Source organism: Cuculus canorus, chromosome 2, assembly GCF_017976375.1.
Source record: "Cuculus canorus isolate bCucCan1 chromosome 2, bCucCan1.pri, whole genome shotgun sequence".
NCBI classification, from domain to species: Eukaryota; Metazoa; Chordata; class Aves; order Cuculiformes; family Cuculidae; genus Cuculus; species Cuculus canorus.
The window spans coordinates 50,622,838-50,641,096 of record NC_071402.1 but is presented as its reverse complement, the minus strand read 5'-3'; the positions used below and the strand labels follow the sequence as shown (position 1 = coordinate 50,641,096).

The window sequence follows — 18,259 nt, the reverse complement described above, 5'->3', positions numbered from 1 at the left end:
GATCTAAAATGCATGATGCTTTTTTAGAAAGGAAACAAAATATCTTTCCAAAAGAGAACCATAAAGAGAGATTTATGCCCATGCTGTGCTAAATTAGACTAATCAGAACATTTTGGTTTGCATCAAAAGTGAAAACAGCCTTGCATTTACAAGTCTGTAGTTGTCCTACCATGCTATGGTTATTGGATGGTGACATTCTCCATATATTACTTCTCAAAAAAGCAAAATGACAACAAGCTACGTTTTTTACAGATTCTGTGCTAAAGGTTATTTACCCACTCCCTGACCTACTTCTCGCGCAACTGCTCTATTTCCTTTTTTTTCCACTGCCCATTTTGCTTGTTGTCTTTGGCTGTGAAAGAAAATATAAACCCAAAGCCTCAACATTTTGCCTATGTCTGGTATTTAAGACCCCCTTTTTGTCATAGGAAAACAAGATGCTGAACTGTGAAGCTGCCTTCTTTGGCACTGACATGACATCTTGGGGGAGTGATGCTAAGATAGGATTGTGCTTATTTCTGTTTTCGCAGTACTGTTTACAAAGTCTGGGGAATGTAGATCTAAATTTACTTATATCCCTTAATATTTGAAGTTTGAAGATTTGCTAAAGTAATATAACTGAAGTGAAAGAAGAGTTTAAGGATGTTTATTTACATCCATGTTTAGTTTACCAGTATGCATGATGAGAAAGAACAAAGCGAAGACCACTTGATAGGTTTTGTCATACTGCATGGCTGCTGTTAGACTGCAAGGATAAGCATTTAGGTATTCTGCTACAAAAACATATGGAGGCTACATGTTTAATCCATCTGTTCCAGACAAAAGGCATATATTTTCCCTCTCCCTTGTTTGTCCCACCAGTTTCTGAAGGGGAAAAAATCTAGGAATGAGATGGAATACCTTATTGTTAAAAAAGAAAGTGGCTTCTAATATGAAAAAGCAAGAATATGCCGTGTGGGTAGATACCACCAAGTAGTAAGTGGGTTTTGTAAATGTAAAAAATATGGTAAAGGAACTTGTCAGATCAACACAGACATGTCATTATTCCTGGTTTGATAACATTTTGATACGAGATACTGTTCTTCTGTTTGTTTGTTTTCAATGTAGGCCCTGACCAGATACCCCTGAGGGAGGAATTTGAGCAGATCATGCTTAAAGCTATGCAGGAGTTCACTCTGAGAGAGCGATCCTTGCAAATGAGCGCACAGTGTATCTCTGTGTCACCAGGTCAGCTCCCTTGGCTTGCTAGGTTAATTGCTAGTGTGTCTCGGGACCTCGTGCACGTGGTTGTTACCCAGAACTCATTGGCAGAAGGCATCTCAGAGACCTTGAGGTCTCTCAATGAAATGAAACATCAGCAAAAGCTACCGGATTATGTTGTTGCCATTTGTGCATCAAAGATAAGAGGAAATGAGTTCTGCGTAGTAGTCCTAGGTGAGTATCTTTGCAATACACTTAAAAGATAATACGAATCCAATTTTGCTGAATTCATTTTCTTGAGTCATTGTTCCAGCTTTTAAATCTCTTTTGTTGTTTTTTTTTTTCTTATTCTCCTTTCTGTTGTTACACTGCAGTGTCACAGTTTGCTATTCCTCCATGAAGACTTAGAGTACTCTTATCCATGCGGGTCTAGAACAATAGCTCTGTGCTAGTCATTACTACTCCGTATAGGCCTGAAACTTTATTGTTTGTGTGGCTATTTTAGAAAATATTGTGAAGCAACCCAGTGACTAAATAGTCGGTTTGTCTTTCTCTGTTTTGTGTAGCAGCTGTGCTATTTCACATGGCAGTATTGGACTGACCACAGTTTTCTCCAGACCACTATAGATCAGAACACACTTTTTATCTTTTTACTATGTTGATCTTCAAATTTCACATTGATGACTGGCTGTGATGTCTGTGTGTGCATGAGTGTGCCCGGATGGAAGCGGATTTTGACTTGTCATCTTTCCTTTGTAGGCTGATAAATCAGTAACGTCAATTTTTTACTTTTTTGCCACACTAGGGATAATTCTTCTTTCATGTTTAACCAAGATCCTCCATTCCATCTAAGGTACAAATAGTTATTTTGCGTATTATTTGTCACCTAAATGTGCAAAGGTATGGGAAACAGCTTGCAAAGGATGTGCTAAACGATGTAATTAATTATTCTGTCACTAGCAAAAGGACTTGAGACTCCTTTCTCAATCTACTGGGTAAAAGGAGGTCCCTGGCTGACTACCAGTGTGCCCCACATCTCTGGCATGAAAAGGCTGTGTTGATAGTGCACTGTATTAAAGATTGCTCTTGCTTTTTCCTCTTTCTTGTCTAGGTCAGTATCAATCTAGGGCACTTGCAGAAAGCATGCTTACCACCAGTGAATTTTTGAAAGAGATCAGTTATGAGCTCATCACTGGAAAAGTTAGTTTCTTGGCATCGCATTTCAAAAATACGTCTTTAGGTGAGTAGTCCTAAGAAACAGAAGTTCTAGCCAAGGCAATGATTTCTTTAGGGGCGGTGTCTCCTGTTCAGCAGTTAAAGTGCGCACGAATACAGCTCTGCCCTCTCCACTGAGAGGCATTCTTTCCTCCTCTTCATTCTCTGCATGTAAAGGAGTTCTCGTCTACTTCTCCCATGCAGTGCAAATTACTCACCCCGTGATAAAAGATTTTTAACACTGTTTGTAGTGCTTTGACAGCAGGGCACCTGTAAGTGCATGAGTCTTTTCTTGTTTGTGCTTTTAGCACAGGTTTTAGAGGTTGTTTTATAGTGTATGTTTGTAATCATCAGAAGTCACTGCTGGCTGTAAAGGCACAAATCTGGAATTATTCAGCTGTCGTTTCTTTTTTTTTTGAATTCATTCAACTGGCAAATCCGTAAATAAAAGCGAAAAATATTCTCCCTCCTTCTTTTCCCTCTATCTCCAGTCCCCTGCCCCTTTGTGGATTCAACATCAGCTGTGTGAGAACATGTGTATATGTAATGTTCTACATCATTTGTCTGAAACAGCTTCCAAATAATTTGGTGTTGCTAATTCTTATGTAGGTGATGATTTGGACAAGCTGCTGGAGAAGATGCTGCAGCAGCGAGGGGAAAGTGTCATTATTCCTTTTAATGGAGATGTTAGTGAGTGCGTGTCGTCCCAGGAGGCAATTGCCATGGTTTCTACGCAAGAACCAGGTAATTTTATTTTATGTGCAAGATGTGAAATAAATGACAGGTTTGTTAAATGTCGAAATGCATGTGCCTCAGAAGAGCCTGAGGGCACAGTTGCAGTCAGTGTGCCAGCCTTCAGATGTCAGTACTGCCAGCTGAATGCAGCAATACAGTAGTCTCTCAGGCAGAAAATATCTGTAGCAACCCTCAGCAACTTTTTTCCCCTATTATTTTCATTCCTAGGCTAAAATATGTGTTCTTCTGTTCCTCACTAGGCAGAGTAGAGAAGGTGTTCTTTCGTAACATTGGCAGTGTGGACTTATCTCACTCTTCTGCAACTAGAAAAGGAATGTGACTTTAGGCTAAAGGCACAGGGGAACCATGTTCTCCTCCTATTCTCCCTAGGTGTCCTCCTCTATCTTAACTTCCAATGTTCCTTACTTTCCACATGTAAAATGGTAATAATATGTACTACAAACATGTGCCCTGAGGCTTAGACTTTTAGAGAAAGTGTTTTTAAGATCTTGGACTGAAAGCGCTAGGCAAGCATAATCTGGAGCTTGCTTGAGTTGCGTCTTATTCAGTATAATGTGATGAGATACTTAGGTGCAAATTATGACCTGTGATTGCCTGCCTGAAAATTCTAATAATTTCACCATTTTAGAATTTTTCCATTATTCAGAGTGTTTTCATATGACAGTAGTGGTAAAAGATACACTGAGCTGCTGTGAACATTGAGATTCTTTTAGGTCTAGTGTCAAACCGCGTTCAACCTCCAATAAAGCTTTTTCCCTGTGAAAGAAAGGTATGCTCTTGACTCACATTAGTTAGCTTAAATTGATCAGCTCAGTGTTAGATCTGAATGGAAGCAAGGTGATTTATAGTTTCCCCATGGAGCAGAAGATACAGTTAGGAAGGCTGCCAGGTACTTTGTTCTGACTCCCCCAGAAAGACAGGTCTTGAGCTTCCTGACAGCATTAATTTGAAGGGAGAACAAGCTTTAGATCCTGTTATTTTTTGTTCTTACTATGTAATGATGTGCAGCAGTGCTTTTTAAACCACGTTTTCTCAAGCAATTATTTTGAGCTGATTTTGTCTTTAAAATATGGCTGTACAATGATTGAAGCTACTGAGAATCTGCCTGAATTAAAAAAAAATAAAAGAGAGATGAGTCTCCTAGGCAGTGAGAGGGACCTTTCTGCATTTCTTCCAAAGTAAATCTACTGAAATGGACACTGAGGCAGGTTTGAGCAGGAGATAAACACTCACGCACAAGCACACATGTCTACGTGTAACTAACATACCAGGGTTTTGCCCCTACACCTTCTAATTTTCATGTGAATGACAGTATTTTTATGAAGTGGCTGATTACTTTAAAAAGCAATGATAGTTCTTGTGTATTCAATTTGCAGTGGGTTTGGATTTTTTTTTTAATTGAAGAAATACGTCCTAAGTAATTTTTATGATAAGCAGTCCATTAATCAGGATTAATTTGTAGTAGAAAAACGAATATAAACGAAGCCTGTAATGGCATGATAGGGTGAAACTGGTAATCTGCAAGCTGAAAATATCTAGAGCCTAGTGAAATATTGACAGTTGGGCATGGAATTTACCTACTGGAAATACTGAAATATAGGAACATGGGGTTTTTTTTCAAGGAAACCTGAATGCCCTGGTACGTGTCTATAGAGAGCTAAGCTCCAGTCCCCCAGTTCTCTGCAGATGGTATTATATTGATATGTGTTAAGCTCAAATAAATCTGAGACTCATATTTTTCTTAAAAATCAAGAAACCTCCAAAGAAATTAATGCTTCCCCCGCAATAATAGAGATTTATTGCTTAGATGTATTGCTTATCTTCCCTTCACAGCATACATCACTGTCAGTCGGTATATAGACATATGGCTGTCTCAGTTATGACTTAGAGTGAGGCTCAGGACTTCAGAACAGAGATGATGTACAAATGAACTCCCAGCTGACCTGCCGTCCTGGTAGGGTCTTTTTGGCCGGATTATCAATGCAGTCTCTGTTTCCTCAGATTAATAGGTGTGCTGTTTCTCATCCCATCATACCCTAAGTGCAGCAGCCTCGGCACCCATGGCTGGTTCTCCCAGTAGGAATGATGGAGGGAAGCTCCTGAGGGAGAACTGCAAGTTTTGGGAGAATGTTAGAGGTCTATGTGTTTATATACATGTTTTTTTATATATACATACATGCACATCTTTTATTTGTATATACATGTGTATTATTGGAGGTGTTTAAGGAACAGGTGGATGAAGTGCTGAGGGGCATGGTTTAGGGAGTGTTAGGAGTGGTTGGACCCGATGATCCACTGGGTCCTTTCCAACTTGGTGATTCTATGATTCTGTGATTATGAATGTGTTGGTTCATTTAATGGAATACATTTCACTATGTTGGCATTGAGGTTGGGGGCAACCACTGTTAAAAATCCTTCAAATGCTCAGAGCATTTAAAAACTAGGCAGTGCTGTACTTTGGAGGTCATCTGATACATTATCACGTTTTGATCAAAAAAAGAAAGTTGACATTTGCGATCTGGAGCCAGCTCTCCAGAGCATTGAGATTTATTCTACTGAGTGATTTGTCTTCTGATAATAGAGGATAGGCTGCTTGGAGGGTCATGTTCATTGGGGGGGTGGGAAAGTAAACATGTTTCTTGTTTTCTTTTTCAAACAAACACGCTCTAGATTTGGATGTTGATACCTTCCAAATTTACCAGCCACAGCTTACAGTTGCCAGAAAGCTCTTGTCCCAGGTTTGTGCTATAGCAGACAGTGGCAATCAGAGCCTGGATCTGGGACACTTCAGCAAAGTAGACTTCATCGTTATAGTTCCCCGTTCAGAAGTCCTGGTGCAGCAGACCCTTCAGCGGATTCGACAGTCAGGTAAAAGGAAGGGGAAGGAGACTGTTAAACCAATGTATGTGATGTTATTAAATCATACCTAGTATGAATTCGGAAGTAAGTTCCTCCAGCATGTATTTTGCATGTCCATCGTTGGCTCCTTTAGTTGGTATCAATGGTGAATTCTAAATACGTTCCTTTCATAAACTGGACCCAAGCTGTACCATCTTAAGTGTCAAAAGCAATTGCAATACTCATGCAGGTCTGAGGAACGTGTGACCTGGAGAAGCATTTGCCTGTCTAAACAGGGAGGGGAAAGGCAAATGTGGCTGTTGCGATCTTTTATGCCCTGGAACTGCTGGGGGGATTTGTTCTTGATACACATTTGTGTGAATGCTCTCATATGTATTAGCACAGACCTATGTGCAGGAAGCTGCCTTAAAGGTAGGTAAATGCATGAATAATACATGCATACATTGGGGCATAACAATTGCCATGCTGGTTCAGATGAAGAGTTTTCTTGTTTGGGGTTTTGTGCTACCAAATGACTCAAGAGAAACAAAAAAGCCTTGGTGGGCAGGTTTTAGAATGTGTCCCTCTTGAGAATGACCTCTCTTACCCACTCTGTTAGTGACTGGCATGTCCAGAAAAGCATTAGAGTTCTTTGGGGAAAGTTTATGTCTAATAGAACTGAGGGCTGTCTGTAAGTGTTTGGTCCTTTTTAGTTCTTGATCTCTGGGCAGTAATGAAGTCCTTAGGATAGTTGTATATTTAGGCCTTTTTTTATTGGCGGAATTTTTTTTTTCTGCCTCTGGCCTTATCTAATACCTTATATTTGCTTTTGAAAAACATGAAAACAAACTTCTGGTGTAATGTGTCTGTGAATGGGTTTGGATAGTTAGTAGGCTTTTTTCCTTTTATTTTCTACTCTGAACTAAACAGACTCACACTTTTCAATTATGCAAATATGCCCTGATATTGCTAAATATTGTAGGCCATCTCTATATTTTTTCTCTGCTTCGTACTATTTTACTAGTTAAATTAAAAAAAAATAAATAGATTATTTGAAGTACAGGTTTCTTTTCCTTTCTAATGTAAATTTATGGGTTGGTTTTTTTTTTTTTGCTCCATTCTTTGTTTCTTCAGATGTTGTATTTACTTAATTTGCTGCTACACACTAAACCAGAGGTTTTCTGGTATCGGTTAACAGGGTTTCATGTTTATTTTATTTTATTAAATGAATGTTTTTTACAAAATAATTAAGATCCTGTTAAATATGTAGTTGAGCCACATTGCGTGGTAGCTTGTTGCTACTTCTTTAATTCAAATGACATTTGAAGCCATGTGCTGTGCTAGCCATCATGCCTACTTTATGAATATGATGGCAATCTGTCATTACAAAGACTGCTAGAGAATAGTTGTATTGGCAGAAACTTTGAAGGAGGGCATGAAAAGAAAGATATGAGAGTTTTATGTATAATCTATGACTTTTGCAAAGGAAAGATAAGAATAACCTTTTCTAACTTGAGTAGGATGAATATATTAGCTGAATGCAGGCAAGTTTGACCCAGGATCATAGAGCACAGTCGACTGAGCACTGCTCTGGAAATTTTTTGTGGAGGTCGGATTTTTTTTATTTGTATTTTTTGTCATTTTGATAACGTGGGAAGTCTCTGAAAGGTTTTCAGGCACTTTTTGTTTGGAGAAAATCCTGAGTGAAGAAACATGTTTCAGTCCCCATTGTGAGAGAAAATGTGCTTGGATAGTTGTCTTCCTTCAGAAAGCACATGAATCTGTTAGAGCTAGTCCTGAGGAGGGCCACAAAGATTATCAGTGGGCTGGAGCGCCTTCCATAAAAGGACAGAGTGAGAGAGTTAAGTTTGTTCTGCCTGGAGAAGAGAAGGCTCTGGGGAGACCTCATAGTGACCTTCTGGTACCTGAAGGGGCTATAGGAAAGCTGGGGTGGGGCTCTTTATCAGGGAGTGCAAGGATAGGACAAGGGTAATGGTTTTAAGCTGAAGAAGGAGAGATTTACATTAGACAATAGTAAGAATTTTTTTCCTGTGAGGGTGATGAGGCACAGGTTGCCCAGGGAAGCTGTGGATGCCCCCTCCCTGGAGGTGTTCAAGGCCAGCTTGGATGGGGCTTTGAGCAGCCTGGTCTGGTGGGAGGTGTCCCTGCTGATGGCAGGGGGGTTGGAACTAGATGATCTTTAAGGTCCCTTCCGACTCAAACCATTCTATGTTTCTATAACTCTTAGTAGAGCTTATCAATGATTTGGCCAAGTCCTGATATTGGCAGACAAGTGGCAACCTACCATTGACCCGTCAGTTCTGGATGCACTCAAGAGAAAAGATTTTTATTATTTTCTGACAGGTGTTCTTGTGGACTTGGGCCTAGAAGACAACGGAACAGCATATCAGAGAGCTGAGAAATACGTGGTTCGGCTGGACAATGAGATTCAAACTAAATTTGAAGTTTTCATGAGACGAGTGAAGCAGAATCCCTATACACTGTTTGTGCTGGTTCATGACAATGCCCACGTGGATTTAACAAGGTAGCTACTTCAATCTACCAAAATAAAACCATCTTCTCCCAGTGTTTTTCTGTTAGGTTTTTCAAAAGACTTAGCTCTTTGAACACCCAATGCTTTCTCTAGACTTAAGGCATTTTATGCCTGGAAATCAGAAATCATCTTTTTTTTGCTTGCCCATGATATTTGTTAACTAATTCTGCTTCAGTTGAAGATAGGTGAGACTAGATTCAGATTTTTGGATTCCTAACAATTCTGTTTATAGGGCTGAGTGCTATTGGTACCGAACTCCAGGGAAAAGGGCTGAATTTTGCAACTTTGTTCCTCTTATCTTTTTCATATTCCCCCTCTTTTTCACTACTCAAACCCAAATCTCTCCAATGTTCACAAGCCACTCAGGTTTTAATTCAGATTTTTATCCTTGATAATAATGTTTTTTTAATATGAGAAGGCTTACAGACATTTAACTCCTTATATCATCTGAAAAATACCCTAGCTACTCTAAGAAAAGGATTTAAAACCCAGCTGTGTTGTATTTGGCCAGCATTATGTCTGAATACAACACCACATACACATATGTGCAGAAACATTTCTTCAAACTGAATCACAACTTTACTATGAAAAAAAGAAAGAAATGGCTAAAGCTAATTATTCTCCTCTTGTTCTGTGAGTGAATTGAGGAGAAAAAACTTAATGTGGCATAGGCATGGTGTGTAAGGCTGTGGGGTTCGTTTGAACACCAGAGTTATAATAAACAAAATACTTTCCCTGAAGGAGAGCTGAAAACAGATAAAAGTAACATTCTTCCTGCCTTATGCCCACCATCACAGTTTTGGCTACACTGAATTGGGAATTCCTGAATATCCTGGAGACGAAAATAATTCCGGGAGCTGAAAATGAGGACATTGGGTTCCCCAGTCTTGTAGAAATAGGTTGTTTCAGGCTGGAAAATCCATTGGATTTTGTGAAATTGTTGCCATATCCTTAACCCCACAGCTCATGCAACAGTGTATCTCAATGGGAGAGATTTCATCACTTTTGGCTTATTGTTTCCTTCATTGAATATTTTCTTAAATGGGTACATTAATTCACCTTCTCACTGTCAGCAGAATTTGGTCCTTTGTTTAGGTTCCCCCCTACCCTGTGCCTGAGTCTACTCACAGAGAACACTCAAGTGGTTTTGACATCTTTCACCCTTCCAATGAGATTTTTTTGAGCTGTGATTCTCAGTGCCGTGATCATTTTGAAGATTTTATTTTGGGAAGAATAGTCCATTTGAATCTCAGGATGTCAGTAAGGCAATTCTTTGCATTCTTATTTCTGCAGTGCCATTTCAAGTTCCCTGTCACATGGTGAGCCTAGTCATGGTCTGGCTGATAGAGTTATTAATTGCAGGGAGGTCCTTGAAGCATTCAACCTCCTTGTTCTTCAGGTCAGCTCTTTTCCTTATGCCTTGCAAACACAGCAGTCCAGGATCAGCTCTAGCAATGAGGTACATTGGATACAATTTGACACTGTGGTAAGTGTTTAATTGTTAATTTTAACTCTGAATTTTAACGTGGACTTCACACCTAATAGAATCTAACAGATCCTTATGTTAAGAGTCTGCTTATCGCTTTTCCGGTACTAGTAAAAGTTGTGTGCTAGGTTAACAAGTTATGGTGTAGGAGGGGCCATCGTTGGGCAGAGAAGGTCTGTCGGACATTCTGCACCATTAGCTTTTTTTCTCATTTCAACCAGATGATTCTGAGGATGTTTTGGCCAAATCTGCTAAAAAATAGCCTTTTCTTGTATTCTTTGTTTGGTATATTTGTATAAAGTTTGACTTCACTGTGTTGAGTGGGCCATTGGTTTCTGTAAAGTGTCTTAAAGTGATAGCTCTAAGTCAAACAAACAGAATAGTGGAAAGTGGGGAATGAATGAATATTCAAAGTCTGCTTTTTTGTTGTTAGTTAATAGAAGCCATTGTGATGACCTTCCATCAAATGATCTAGAGAATTTTTTATTTCCCAAAAGGAAAAAATCAACAACTTCCAGTCTTCTGATTAAAAAAATAACCCATAGAAACAAGGGAGATTATGTGATTAATCACATTCCTAGTGATCATTGGTGATGTAAACGCACTGGAGACCATGCTGTGCAAATATTCTGCTTTTCTGATTGCCATCTGCAGATTTATATTCCAGCAAAGAGATTATTAGTTTCTGATTGCCATTAGAGATATGTAGAATCTGACAATCAAGAATAGTTTTGGAAGTTAATAATGCTTCTGTTTCAAGGTTCTGCTTTAAAAAGAAATGAGATAATAGTTGTCACTAGGTTGGAAGCCAGAGATAGGGAGTCTGAAAATAATGAGCAGAGTTCTAGACACTGCCTGCAATCACAGGTAGGAGATACATTGAAAAATTTGTGAGGACCTGCTTCTGTCTTTCTTAGCTGTAGACAAATAATAAGCTAAGTAAAAAGCATTGCATTCTTTGAAACAAAAAGCACCACTGGGTGAGAATGAATGAAGAGAAAGGATACTTTACTTTGGAAGATACTTTCCACTTATTTTTTAAAATGACAAAAGACATTAAGTTGGTTCCGATTTTCCTTATATTTTTGCTATCTCCCTATGGAACAGGATGATGCAGCAAGTGAAGACAAGCTGTACTTTGGTTTGAATGAATACAGCAAATCCCTCCAATGGGGAGTAACAAGTCCCCTTTTGAGATGTGATGAAACCTTTGAAAAGATGGTCAACACACTTTTAGAAAGGTAAATAGTAACATGAGAGCTTGGGATTCTGCTTATTTGAGATCTTAAGGATACAGTCTGCAAAAATGGAAGGCTGCAGAAAAAAAGTAATAGAATCATAGAATAGTTTGAGTTGGAAGGAAGGGACCTTAAATATCATCCAGTTCCAATCCCCCTGCTGTGGGCAGGGACACATCCCACTGGATCAGGCTGCCCAAGGCCCCATCCAAGCTGGCCTTGAACACCTCCAGGGATGAGGCATCCACAACTTCCCTGGTCAACCTGTTTGACTGCCTCACCACTCTCATAGTGAAGAAATTCCCCGTTATGTCTAGTCTATGGTCAGTTTTTTTATGACAAGGTCCTAGTTTTTGGCTAATTTCACGCATTGCTGTGATTTTTGCATATGCTAATACAGAACTGTATCTCCTCAAAGGTATCCCCGGCTACACAGCATGGTGATTCGCTGCTACCTTCTCATCCAGCAGTATTCCCAAGCTCTGATGGCTCTCACAACCATGGCCTCACTAAGAGATCACAGCACACCCGAAACACTCAGCATCATGGATGACCTTATCACTTCTCCAGGAAAGGATAAGAACGGCTGTGGCCACATGCTTGTCATTCGGGTGCCATCTGTGCAGCTAGCCATGCTGGCCAAGGAGAGGTTGCAAGAAGTAAGAGACAAGCTAGGTCTGCAGTATCGTTTTGAGATCCTCCTCGGGAATCCTGCTTCAGAGCTTGTTGTTGCAAAACACTTTGTGACACGGTTGAAGGTTAGCAGAAACTAAATATTTGTTTGTATGCCCTTTGTCGTCATCTGACTGTTGTACATGTTTTGTGTTTATTCCCATGTTTATAAGTTAATTAGTAGGAAAAAGGTGCATGTTCTGTATCTGTCTCCACCGGTACTTTTAATTAGCATAAATTATTTAGAAACTTGGAAAACACCTCAACTGCTACTGGTCCATGAAGTCAAACACAGGGTGTTATCCCACTTCTTAAAGTTCAGTAACAGCATAAGTCAGATAAAATTCACCTCTGAATCTCTGAAAGCAGAGCTCAGATCTCCTTAGACAAACTAATTCTTTCCACGAACTTGTCTGTCTGTCTAGTGTATCTGTTGTCTCCTCTGTCCATCCATCTTCTGCCCTTCTGACAACTGGTAATGTATGCTGTTTGTCACAGACTTCTCTCAAACCACTGCATGCTGAAAGCCTCTTCTACCCAGCATATACGCACCCCGCTAAACTTTTGCATGGATTTATAAGAGCATGGTTCAACTAGCCAAAACCACTTCCCGAATTAACCTCACTACAAGGGAAATGATTGCCTGTCTTAGGTACCAGCCTGAAAGTAATGCTGATTATCTGTCCTGATCCTTGTTCTGTGTCTCACAGAGAGATTAATTTTCTGTTTCTGAGTTACGCGGCATATTCAAAACCACACAGAGAATTAATTAATTTTGTGAGCCTTTCTTAAAGAGCTTGCCAACAACCAAAAGCAGATAAAAAAATGTCCTCTAAGGAAGCTGCCACTTCTGCTTCTCAAACTTTGAAGTGCTTAGGGACATGGTTTAGGGAGTGTTAGGAATGGTTGGACTCGATGATCCAATGGGTCCTTTCCAACCTTGTGATTCTGTGATTCTGTGATTCTTGTCTGTGGCGGTAGAGGGAAGAGAGGAAAGTAGCAGTCATGAAGGACAAGACAGTAGATGAGGTAGCAGCTCTGTGCTGCTGGTTTTTTTTGGCTAGGCATTAATTCCAACCTTAAATCGTTCTGGACCACAAGTCCTGTGAGGGCTTCTAAGGGATGCAGCCTTTACACATTTCTGGATCAGCCCATAAGGCTGTTAGGGTAGATGAGGATTGAGTGCCAAGCTGTTGCAGGTGAATATCCATGTCGCCATTGAGCTGGAATAGGGCAATTTGATCAGGCAGAGAATGAAAAAACTTCTATATAATTATTCTTATTTCTCTCCTCCACAACATAAGATGTTTTTTTTGAATAAACAAAGGTATAGGATTCTGGACTTGTTTCTTTCCTTATGGGTGACTAGAAAAAAAACCTATTCAATCCTGAAACATGAATATAAAAGGAGTGAGGAAAGGAACTCAGTGCCCAAAGATAAGCCTGTAGTGTCTTTTTAGTGAGTTATCCCAGTGGTGCTCCAGAATGTGGGTCTTGTGCTGGGCTGCCATGCCTGCCAGGCTGGTGCCTGGGATAACACAACAGATCTGAAATGGTGTGAGCATATGTTTAGGCAACCGATTCCCGTTATAAAATTCATTGGCTGTGCTACCATTTAGTTTAGTTTATTGCAGACAATTTTGATTTAGTCTATGTGCTGCTTGGCCTTTCTCCTGGTTTTAGGTGGAGTCCTGAAGCCGGAGGACTAGAGCATGTGAGGAACTGATGGCTGCCTGCTTCCACTTTGAGCACCCAGACCCTCCTTTTTTTTTTTTTGGAGGTTGGAGTAGAGAGTAAGGGAAAGCAATATGAGGCTGCTGAGTAGTTTCTGGTGGGACTGAGGCTCCAAATACTGGTCCCACCAGTTGTTGGTTGCAGGGAGGATGAGACTTTATTGTGACCTGTTTCAGGAGCAGGGAGAGAAACTTCATAGCTGTTAGTGACCCCAATAAAAAAGTCTGGTTTAATTTAGCCTCTCCCTAAGACGGCGTGTTAGCAGTGTGCGTGGTGCTGCAGCAGGGCAGGGAAGGTGGGCAGCTGTCCCTGCAGTGCTGGTGGCTACTGACTGCTCCCCACTCTATCAGAGAAGTTCTCTGGCCAGCTAGACAGGTCATTCCTCTCCATCAGGGAGCCAGACTTCAAAGGGGATGGCACACCCAGATGTACAGAGAGAAAGAAAATAATTTAAGTAACTGCTTTGTTGACCAGGCCTTCTGTCGTGGCATGCATTTCCTGTGTAACAAGAATCAAATCATTTGAGAGGCACTCAGAGATGAGGAGCCAAAGGGCTGCAGCACTATACTCCTCCCGACTAAGATGGTCAAGAAATACATTTTCTCAATGCAAGTTTACAGCTCAGAGCCCCGAGCACTTGGGCTTCTTAGGTCCTTAGGCTAGCAGAAACAAAATCGGCTTTGTATCTCTTTTGCCCTTTTTCATTTTCTAGCTAAGCACTTTGGCAGAAATGTCCATCATTGCAGAGGCAGGATAACACACAGCCAGGCTAACCCTGCCGAGCCTGAAAGTATCTCCCTGCTGCCGAAGCTACTTCACCAAGCCAGCAGATATTGTTAAGTAGTTGGAGAGATTATATTTTTTATGTGAATGTGTTATGCACTGGATGCTGAAATCAGTGGGGGGAATAAATCAGAGAATAGAGCCATAGCAGCAAAGGGGAATATTTTTTTCCAAATCGTGCTCTTCCTAAGCTGAGAAAAATTACTCATAATTTTTTTCCAGTGGAAATTTTCAGAGGGTCAGATGGCACACTGAGTCATTAATCTGCTAGTGAGTCCTCTTTTTCAATACCCTTCATCTGCCTGTGAAGATTACTTTAAAATATGACCTTTCTGGGGAAGAGGAAGGAGAAGGAGAGAGCAGGACAAGGGTACAGGTTGAGACTGGGAAAAACCACAAGAGAATTCAAGATAGTGTTGTTCTTGCAGGGTGTGTTTTCCACATAGCTCGCTTAAGTCCTGTTTCTCCATCAAGAGAGATGTCTTGTTGTCGTGCACACCTTGTGCTGTTAATGGGTAGTTTGAGTGTTTGGGCTTGCTATCATCACTCAGCAAGGTAGATTCTGTGCCTAAGCTAGGTAGGAGTCTTCTCCACAACTGATTTTGTCCATTATTAATAAGAAAAAAGGAAAAACTTTTTCCAGAAGGTTGATATGCTGTAGCTGAAATACTCCATAGTTCTGTAGCCATTAGGGTTTAATTTCCTTGTCTGGAGAGACCTAAATGGCTAATCAACACAGAAATGTGAAATCTCTGGATTGTATGAAAAGAACTTTTCTGCTGTCTTGACTGGTCAATGATCTAAGAGGCCATATTGTCAGTTTTCCTGGTGTATTGAACTGACCCCAGAGTAATAAGCAGTGCTGTCACTGGAACTTCAGGTCATTTATTATGTTGTTGGTCTCCTCTGTCTCTTAGGAAATGGTCTCATGTTGTGTTAGGGGAGTCTTATATTGGATGTTAGGAAAAATTTCTTTACTGAAAGAGTGGTGAAGCATTAGAACAGGCTGCCCAGGGAAGTCGTGGAGTCACCATCCCTAGAGATGTTAAAAAAATGTGTAGATGTGGCACTTTGGGACATGGTTTAGTAGGCACTCTTGTGTTGGGCTGACAGTTGGACTGGATGATTGTAGAGGTCTTTTCCAACTTTAATGATTCTATGACAGGAATGGCTGGATAGGAATGTGCATTTTTGCATTTCAGCTTTATAAGACAATTTCTTTGTTTGTAGGGATAAATGGCTTGTTTCTATTCTAAGTGAGAGTCACTGAGTCTTTCAGCTTTACTTCATTTTAACAGTTGCTATAGGGTGCTCATGCCTGTCTTGATCAAGTATTGCCTGTGTCTTCTGGAAGCCTGGACACTGCAACGCAGCAGGAAAGATATTATTGCTCAAGATAGAACAATGTTCTTAGGAGATTGTATCCAACACAGAATACAAATGGGTTCAGCCAGTTCAGGAAGCTCTGCTGAATCAAGGGGACTGAAAGGTGTAAGGACATGGGACTGATGCTACGAAGCCTTTCCAGCACTGAGGGAAAATTTCTTCTGGGACTACCTCCAGTGAAAAGGAAAATGTTTGTGTTTCATATAGTCCTTAATTATATAGAATAATTAAGCAAGGTTCACTGAATCATTTTCATACTCCACTTGAAGGTCTTACTCTAGCTTTACAATAATTTCAAAGAACTTTTGTCTGTGCCAGTTTGAAATCAAAGGCATCAACTGCATTTGTCTCTGACAGACCATACTAACACCACACTAGGTGTATGTTTCCAGCGCTGAATAACACATGCTATATTCTGCTTTGCATTCAATGCTTGGCTAACAGCTGGCTACCAAAAAAAAATGCATGCCTGTACCTAAGATCTGCTTCCTGTTGGCTGCTGAGTAAGCAAACCCTCTGCACAAAGTCAAAGCAGGAACTGAAAAAAAGAGCAGGTGAAGGTTTAAAAGGTGTCATTTAGATGTGTCTGGAATTTTCTCTGTTCACAGGCTTGGAGGGGCAATGAGCAAGACGACTGGATTCCCCGGACCTATCAGGATTTGGAAGGTCTACCTTGCATTGTTATTCTAACTGGCAAAGACCCTCTGGGAGAAACTTTCCCCAGGTGCTGTTATTACCGTTGCAATGTGATTATTCTGTAACTTATTTACATAAGCTGGGGGGTGGATAAATGGTTTGATTCCATCTGGCTGTTTTTTTCACAAAAATGTGTTTTAGAAGACTTTAGTTGGGAACAGTTTAAAATTTTGGAAAGTGCAGTTTGCAAAAAGTAAAGCTACTGTACTGTGTGGGTCAGTAAACGTCTGTGTGAACATAACTTATGTGCTGAATTTTAAATAGAATCATAGAATCATAGAATAATTTGGGTTGAAAGTGACCTTAAAGATCATCTAGTTCCAAACCGCCTGCCATGGGCAGGGACACATCCCACTAGACCAGGCTGCACAAGGCCTCATCCAACTTGGCCTTGGACACCTCCAGGGATGGGGCATCCACAGCTTCCCCGGGCAACCTGTGCCAGTGCCTCACCACTCTCATAGTAAACAAATTCCTTGTTATGTCTGGTCTGAATCTGCCCCTCTCCATATTTATACCCATTGCCCCTAGTCCTATCACTACAAGCCTTTGTAAATCCTATATTTACCGGTAGTTCTATATTTACTGGTTAATTAAACTGTCCGTGAATATTTAATAAGCAATTATAAATATGGAGTATTCTTCAAAGTGAGAGAAAACAAAGCTTCCTATTTTCCTTGGTTGGTTTTTCAAGGTCGTTGAAGTACTGTGACCTTCGACTAATTGATTCAAGCTACTTAACTCGGACTGCATTAGAGCAAGAAGTAGGCCTGGCATGCTGCTATGTCTCAAAGGAGGCAATTCGAGGGCCGATTGTAGCTCTTGACCTCAGTGAGAAGGAACAGGAGAAGGCTAATGGTAACGAGAATGACTCTGATGAGCTGCTGATAGACTTGGACCGACCTCAGAGTAATAGCAGCGCTGTCACTGGAACCTCAGGTAAGTCATTGTGCTGTTGGGCTGAAAAACAAGTCTTTGTTCCTAGATCACTGAAAGCTGAATGCAAACTTTGAGTTCTTTAATCAAATGTGGGTTACTTTGCTGTATCCTGCTGCATCCTAGGCAATGAAATGTTGCTGGCAGATTCTTCCCACAGAGAGCAATTTTCCTCTCTACAGCTAAAAGAGGGTGATAGGCTGTAGCTAAGGGTCCCTTGCGATTTTTGTTTTTAGACTTACATTTCATAGTTGCCAGTTTTGTCTGGTGGATCCTGAGAAGATCTTAAAAATGAGATTAAAAATTAGTAGTATATAATTTTAGGAGTAGAAAAATACTCTGTAACTTGGGAGGTAGCTATGGGTGAGGATGAATATTTGCCTCCTTGCCAAGACCAACAGAATGGCTGGGTCTTAGCCTGCCTTTTCAGGCACCAGTGGAGCCTCATCTCCCACCAAGACTTCCCTTCCTTGCATTCGTCATGCAGTTTTGGGTCCTTCCTTTTGTTTCCCTGTGAGTTTGAGGTATTAAAACAGTTGAACTGGATCTTTGTCATGCAGGTCTTCCCGTACACGAACTAAGCCTGACTGGTACAGAGGAGGAAGCGTAGCCCAATTAACACTAAAATTGCAGTGAAATCAGTGTTCTGTTCTCCATAGGAAAGAAAGTCGAATTGATCATTGTATACACTGATGTGTTATACTTGGATTTCAGAAGGTTATACCATCAAATTCCAAATTCCAGATGGGAAATGGTAGTTAACAG

At 40.5% G+C, this 18,259-nt stretch overlaps 1 protein-coding gene across 2 annotated transcripts in view; it reads left to right on the top strand.

The window, feature by feature from the left end:
• GREB1L (GREB1 like retinoic acid receptor coactivator) overlaps window positions 1-18,259 on the top strand; it is a 63,249-nt gene that overhangs the window by 26,877 nt on the left and 18,113 nt on the right. For both annotated transcript variants that reach the window (XM_054059500.1, XM_054059499.1), the window contains exons 11-20: window positions 1,108-1,434; window positions 2,312-2,440; window positions 3,025-3,159; window positions 5,842-6,039; window positions 8,374-8,554; window positions 9,857-10,049; window positions 11,157-11,290; window positions 11,706-12,045; window positions 16,471-16,586; window positions 17,253-17,497. In XM_054059500.1, coding sequence (XP_053915475.1) covers window positions 1,108-1,434; window positions 2,312-2,440; window positions 3,025-3,159; window positions 5,842-6,039; window positions 8,374-8,554; window positions 9,857-10,049; window positions 11,157-11,290; window positions 11,706-12,045; window positions 16,471-16,586; window positions 17,253-17,497 — 1,998 coding nt within the window. The remainder of the gene's footprint in view (window positions 1-1,107; window positions 1,435-2,311; window positions 2,441-3,024; window positions 3,160-5,841; window positions 6,040-8,373; window positions 8,555-9,856; window positions 10,050-11,156; window positions 11,291-11,705; window positions 12,046-16,470; window positions 16,587-17,252; window positions 17,498-18,259) is intronic.